Source organism: Eimeria acervulina, genomic scaffold (assembly GCF_000499425.1).
Source record: "Eimeria acervulina Houghton genomic scaffold, Eah_scaff173, whole genome shotgun sequence".
In the NCBI taxonomy this organism is placed as follows: Eukaryota; Apicomplexa; class Conoidasida; order Eucoccidiorida; family Eimeriidae; genus Eimeria; species Eimeria acervulina.
The window spans coordinates 27,280-34,088 of NW_013548978.1; the positions used below are offsets into that span (position 1 = coordinate 27,280).

Below are 6,809 nucleotides of genomic sequence, written 5' to 3' on the forward strand. Positions count from 1 at the left end.
GGGCACCGTCGGTCGTCGGGTTCTAAAGCAGATGCACCCGTAACAGCCACCAACGCAACAACAAGATCTACAATCATACTCACATGGTAGGCACGCCAAAAAAAGTCTCACAGTTGGACTCTCCAGAAACGCGAGCACCCGGCTGTAATATATCTATTATTCATACATATTCCAGTGGGTTTTCGACGGATGCACAAAGGGGTTCTCTTCAGGACCTCACCAGCACCCCAAAGAAGAGTAAGTTAAGAAGGTAAGCTTACGAACTGGCTCAAGCACGCCCCCACAGCCTCGGCAACCCGCGCTAGCACTACTGGTTAGATTGAAGAGGCGTACATACTTGCATCACTACTATGGTGACTTGCAAAACAAAATTGGTGCAAGCTTTTTACCGTCAACAGTACAAAGCCTCTACCCAATAGTCCGCAGTAACGAGTATAACGGCCAACACTTCCTACAACTCCACCCTCCTTTCCAAAAGGCTCGAGGCGAGCGAGACGTACCTCCTGCACCAGGACAATTCGCGGCGCAATACAAACACACTGATCTGTTTTGCTTCCCGTGAACCCATCATCTCCAGATAAACTGTGTAACTAATGACATACTGGCTATGGCGCGGGTTGCAGTGACGTACCGTGGACGCGAACCTCGAGATACTTGCTTCGATGGAAATCCTGCAAGCGTGCAGAGAACAGCTGAAGCTATAAATGCTATAGGCATATGCGGTGGGGCAGGATTGTCCGGAATGTGGCGACGTAGGTGTTGATTAGGCTAGCACACTGATAAATGAGATGAACGGAAACGCACTGACTGAGCATCGCGCACGCCATTCACAAACAACCGCCGCACTCTCACGCAAAGCACACTTCTTCAAGTGAATCTTCATACCTGGAAGTAGATGCATTGCAACGCGCCATCCACAAATCAAAGGGCATTCACCTCCCTGGGCACCTTGGCTGTAGCCATCCGCTCAGGTGGTATCTGTGGTAAATTTAGTAGTGGCCATTCAAGCGAGCCTTAGGTACTACCAGGCCTCAGGGGTCTATTCCACTGGAAACATTCACGTTATTTGAAGGAAAAATAGACCTACTGTCTGGGAATTGTGAACAATACGCAAGCAGCTGCCTCACGTCCTCTACAATGTAAGGTGCAAACCTAGATGACTGCACCAGCACCTTGTGCTCTGCGGAGGCGCGGTGGTCATAGAGGACGGAATGCCCAGCCACAGGCTGCTGACGGAAACCTATACATCTATCCACGCTCGCGTCCAGGAGCGCCTTGCTAACCTATCAAAATTATTGAAGGAGATACGAAATTCAGAACTCCGCTTATAGTTAGCAAAGTAACGTCCGTCGTCCAGGGCAAAAATGGCTGGGTATCTTTTACGAATGATACAGCTAAGCGAGGGAATAAATGCTACAACTTAACAGTTCTCCCTACTACGAAATCTGCATCTAACAGCATCGCACCAGCAGTAGGTTTAAGAGCGTCCACCCAGAGAAGCAGTGAGACAGAGACAATATCTCCACTTTTACTCACAAGCTGCACACAATACAACTCATTTGCCCCTCGATACCCCTTAGAATTTTACCCTGGCGAGGATATTAATACCTCAGTACCTAAATGAACCTTTTCGTGAGGTAGCATCAGCAGTGTTCAGCAGGCTTGATTGACAGTTCCAGCCAAACCCAGCTTAGTCTTCAAGTTGCATCCTCCGAAAGAAACACATTCTGGCCGATGAAGGCACACGACGATTGCACATACATTCTGCCCCATCGTTTTACCTTGTTCATAACCACCCTTGCAGCGCCAAGCTAACCAGCAAGCCTCGAAGGTCGTAGTTGGTCTAGATCAACGACTAAAATCGGCTGGATATTTCTCTTTAGACTCAGCGCACTTCCTGAGCAACGCAAGAGCAACAGAAGCTAGCATTCATACTTCTAGATCTGGCCTACACTGTCTGCCATCCCACCGCTTCACTGGCAGTTCTTATAGCCCAATCCAATCCTGGTGAGCAGTGCAGAGCGTAATCGAGACGGATGCTCATGCATGAAGTTGTTGTCCGCCAACGCACTCCCTAAGCAGCCATATCGAATGTGCCCCACTCTATCAGCAAGTCCAGTAATAAAGGCATGCCCAATGGTATAGACTGATCAGAAGCGTGCAGGCGTCCCGAAGGCTCCATATGCCGGCTCCGAAGGAAAAACCACGGTGGTGAGAGTTTGCGAATAAGCAACTCTACGCCATAGGACTACTTCAAACTGTGACTGCCAATACAATCTATCCTATTAGTCGAACTGTTCTTCCACAGCATCCTTGTCGCCCACTCTCTGTTACAAAGTCCAACAGTCAGCAATAGGCGCACTCGCCTAACGAAAAAGTTGTCAAGGGACCTACTGGCATTTTGTTTGTTCCACAGGATCACATTTCTCGGGCATGGTACCAACGAGCGCACTAGCTGAGCAATCCAAGACCTGGATGCCAAGATGTCGCAATGAGCCGCAAATGATTTGCAATCGTGATGCGCTGTACTCCAAGTCGCCGGCTTGGCCCCAAATATGCGCGACGCCAAATCATGACACTGAAGAGGAAAGAGCTGCAAGTCCTGAACATACTGCACGACTTTCCAAGCATTCTGCCTTTCACGCTGACAAAGCTTGACTGCCGCTGGCAATTTTCAGTGTACGCCATGCCATTCTTGGGAAGCATACGAGCTGCGTCACATCAGTGGCTCTCCACATAAAAACCGGCAACTGCCTGATGCTGAAAACCCAAAAGGCAAGCACTCCTGCTAGAGCATCAAAAGCCAACAAAAATGCAGCCAAACATACTATCTGTAGAAAACCGCCACGGCGCACGTTTCCAGCAGCTATTCCAACTACAGCCTTCCGACAACTCCGACTGCGTTGCATGCCTCTAAAGCCAAAACGGTGCAGATTTGTATCACCACACCAAACGTACTAACTGTTTAACATCAAGGCAGTTAGCCATTCTTCCACCAGCTCTGCCCCCAGCCGTCACTCATTTTTAAATCAATTGCAACTCTGATGCCGAATTGCACCGGTTCTTCCAGATCTTAGGAGGAATGAACCTGTCCCCAAGCCTTCCACTACGACTCGAACATTACTCCAGCTGCTCGCTGAGAATGCGTGCCCGCCCATTGATTGCGGCACCTGTAATCCGCTTATCCACCTAGACGAGAAAACCTGCCTAGCTAAATCCAACGTTTCTAGCTGCCCATGCACGAACGTACGGCCTGCGCCACGTCCAGTGTCTCGAAACACAGTCACCCTCCTGCCAAGTGCAATGTAGGAGATAGTCTTTACAGCTACAGCTTTTCAGCAGCAGTGCTGAGATGCAGCATTTACGCGCGCCATTGCTGCTGTAATTCGCCTTCGGAGTGCATTACCTAAAATAAGATTGCCAACACACTTCCTGCTCCAGGGCGTGCCGAACCTTAAATTGGTGTAAGCTTACCACGATTACAACATCGAACACCCGGCATATCCATTTTCATTGAAGCACGACACAGTAGCACCGCACCACCTGTAGTATTGAAAACGTCTGCTCTTCCATCCTTCTGTGCGCTTGGTACCAGCAGCTCCCAATGCAGTGCAGGGTTTCTGTATTGCTATACCCAGAAAATGGCATAATGCGATTCCGCAGTTCACACTAGGGATCCAATACGTTGTAACGTACTGCCTGGCGTTTGTTTGCACTTTTTGGTGTCTCGCTTCATCACAAGCCGCTGCTTCACGTAAACCGTAAGCCTCTCTTACAGTTTCTGCAAAGACAAACCAGTATCGGTTTGTTCTTCAGTCCACAGCGCTGTGGCCACACGCTCGCCATTGCACACATCCTTGCTGTAGCGAATGCGTCGGACGCACATGCTGTATTGCGTGGTCAGTTCTGTCGCGCCCCTGCGTTTTACCCGTGGCAGAACTAACAGCCTACTACGTTCTTTTTGCTGGCAAAATGTGAGCACATACTCTCTTTGCCAGAACCGCCCCATATTATGAACGCATCGTGCACCTGCTGCACTTGCCTTCCTATATGCACCCAAACCAGATGCGAAGCACGGTAGATCGCAAGCAACATGCAGAATGGAGCGCACCATCTAAGCAGGAAAGCGACATGCGGTGATGCTAACACCATTCGTACCGCCCATCCCACTAAGTCATGACTCATTTGGCAATTAAAGCTATCTATTTCTGCGTATGATTGTAAACTCCACATGCCTGGCGCGTATGGACTGTGCATTCATACATGCGCAAAGATAAGGGCACGCATTTTGGGCGCGCACGCAGTGGACCAGGGCATCTAAGGCAAAATAGACTATGCGGGCCCCCAGATGAGAAACAACAACCCCAGATGAACAACAAAACGACCCAATTCCCGCACGTGAGCCCCCCAAAACATTGCATTCACTCATCGAACATTTTTTCCTTATTCTCCTAGTTCGAATAACGCACTGCCTGCTCGCGCACACATACCCCCAGGACGACGTGACGCCCACCTCCCTTCTTGCGTGCCCAGCATGGGTGATTGCTAAAGAGGTGCCGGCCACCTTCTGCAGTAGCCATTGCTCAAACCGCCCTCAGCGCTTCACGCTACCAGCCCATATGACCCCACCAATTGACTGCTAACGCAGGTTGCCTGGCCCAAGGCACATACGTCCTGCTCCGCAGCACACCATTGGGTGATGTACACCTTCCATCGTATTTTACATGCAACCAAACGCCAACAAACGCAAATGCTATAAATGCAGCAGAAGCAATTCGGCGGTATACGCACATCCTAATCGATGCAGTTCCCTTCCTAAACTGACGATAGAACGTCCTTCAGAAACAAGCAGCTCTGTTTGGTCCATATTTGCCCACAGAGCGTGGCTCAGTGCACGCACAATCAAAGCTTGGATGCACCCGCCTTACTGCTTGATTAACATAAAGCTCTCATCCAGGATATTTAACTGCTCAACATAGGCATTGTTTACGCCTTCTGATTTGCACATCAGAAGCACGCACAAGCTTTGCCAGGCAGAGGTAACCCTTCAGATGTCGAATAGATCTCGACACTCCCACTCGCCCCCTGCTATGTTGACCCGGGCTTCTGGAACGGTTCGTACGTATATCAGGCACATACGTCCTGCTCCGTACAAACATTCCTCCGTGCGTACACGCTCAACTCGACTGTCACGCTCCTTTCGGTAAAACCGTGAGCCTCGCTGCCTTTACCACCATCCACAAGAGCTTAAACGGAGCTGCAAATCTACGTGCCCTCTGCCACCTCACCGACTGAAACCATGCAAATGCCGTACCAGCAGCAGTCCCACGCCTCCCCCGCTAGCAACAAAGTGCGAGTGCTCCTTTAAGCTACTAGCCGGAACAATGCAGCAGACGCACTCCCTATAGAGTAGCCTTGATACAGATTCATGATCTCGTGTGTCAATACCAAGCCAAAGGGTCGCATCCTCAACAGCACATTTTTGCATGCCGGTCATCGCGTTGACGCGAAACTTAAGCGCACAGACTGAAGGACGCAAAAGCCTCTTGCTCCGCATCTACTAACCACGAGTAACACTCGAGAAAGGACCTACTGATAATCAAATTGAGACGATGGGGGAAACGGCAGGCGCACTCCCTGAAATTTTCCAGCATCCTAATCGCCCAGAACAGCGCTGTCAGTCATCAGTTATGCAAGACGATATCCGCCATTCTTGGTTACTTTTTCCATAGACTGAAGAGCCCAACGCGCTGTAGCCACGCGACTTGCCCTAACTTCACGTGGCAGTGCAAATTCGATCAATGCAAGCATTCCCTGGAACAGATGTGTACCTAGTTGAGATGCAAAAGCTGCGTTGTGTGTAGCAACTCCAATTAACCCTCTGCACAGCCATGCCCAAACCTACAGGGCCTATTAGCCCTACAAGTTACAGTGCAATGACTTCCCCAGTTGATCAACGGCTTCCACTAAAGATCATGCTTCTCTTCAATGTTCAACAATCCACTCGCCGCCCGGTTTTTCCTTTACTGCGCTACTAATTCCAGTGCGAGTTATCCAGCTACACCATTTCCAAGCCCGTACGCCGAGCAAAGAGTATATCTGGCGTACAACAGCCGCTTCTCCGTTACTTCACTCAGCCTCGAACAACACGGGTATCTCTACGCTAAACAGGAAGATTTACATACTCATGTCTGGCCTGCAACCGCATGTCTTGAATCCCATGACAATAGACATGTTGCTATCCAGCCGCTTCACTGCTTGCCTGAAAAGGGCCCACAGCTAACCATGACACTGCTCCTTGTTGCCTGTTGCAGGCTCAGCAATCGTGCGCGCTGTTGCCGAGCCTTTTTCGCCCAGCTGTGACGCCCTCTAAGCAGGCTCGGTAGCTAAGCGTGGGCGTCACACTGTAAAACTTTGGGTGAGGAGAAACTCACTGACTACTCCGATACAACCCCGACTTGCACGCGCACTGGCTCAAATGTATCTCTTCTCCCCTCCGCAGTATCCACTGGGCTTAACAGCCCTGTGCCTGAATACGGCATCAATGCGCAGAATCTGCAATCTCAATCAGAAGCGCAATCACGCTATATTAGGCATCCCCAGCAATACACGCTGGATGCTCTGTGCTACCCAATGAAGACACAATGTCATTTAATACACGCCGTGGTTGATTTGCTCGCCGCTAGGTATACTCCTTTTACTATCCCTTCTCTAAAAGAAAAGGCAGCCAGAGCTGCGTTCAGCGATGCGCCAAAACAACCAACAGGTGGATGGAGTTTGCGGATTGAGGTCGCTATGGTTAACGTACT

General features: G+C 50.0%; 1 protein-coding gene across 1 annotated transcript; it reads right to left on the reverse strand.

The window, feature by feature from the left end:
• Positions 1-5,599: 5,599 nt before the first annotated feature.
• On the reverse strand, positions 5,600-6,542 carry EAH_00023090 (hypothetical protein; the record flags this gene model as incomplete). The annotated part of the gene is made up of 3 exons (XM_013393228.1): positions 5,600-5,637; positions 6,186-6,262; positions 6,442-6,542. 3 exons carry the CDS (start codon positions 6,540-6,542, stop codon positions 5,600-5,602), a joined length of 216 nt encoding a protein of 71 aa, XP_013248682.1.
• Between the last annotated feature and the right edge of the window lie 267 nt (positions 6,543-6,809).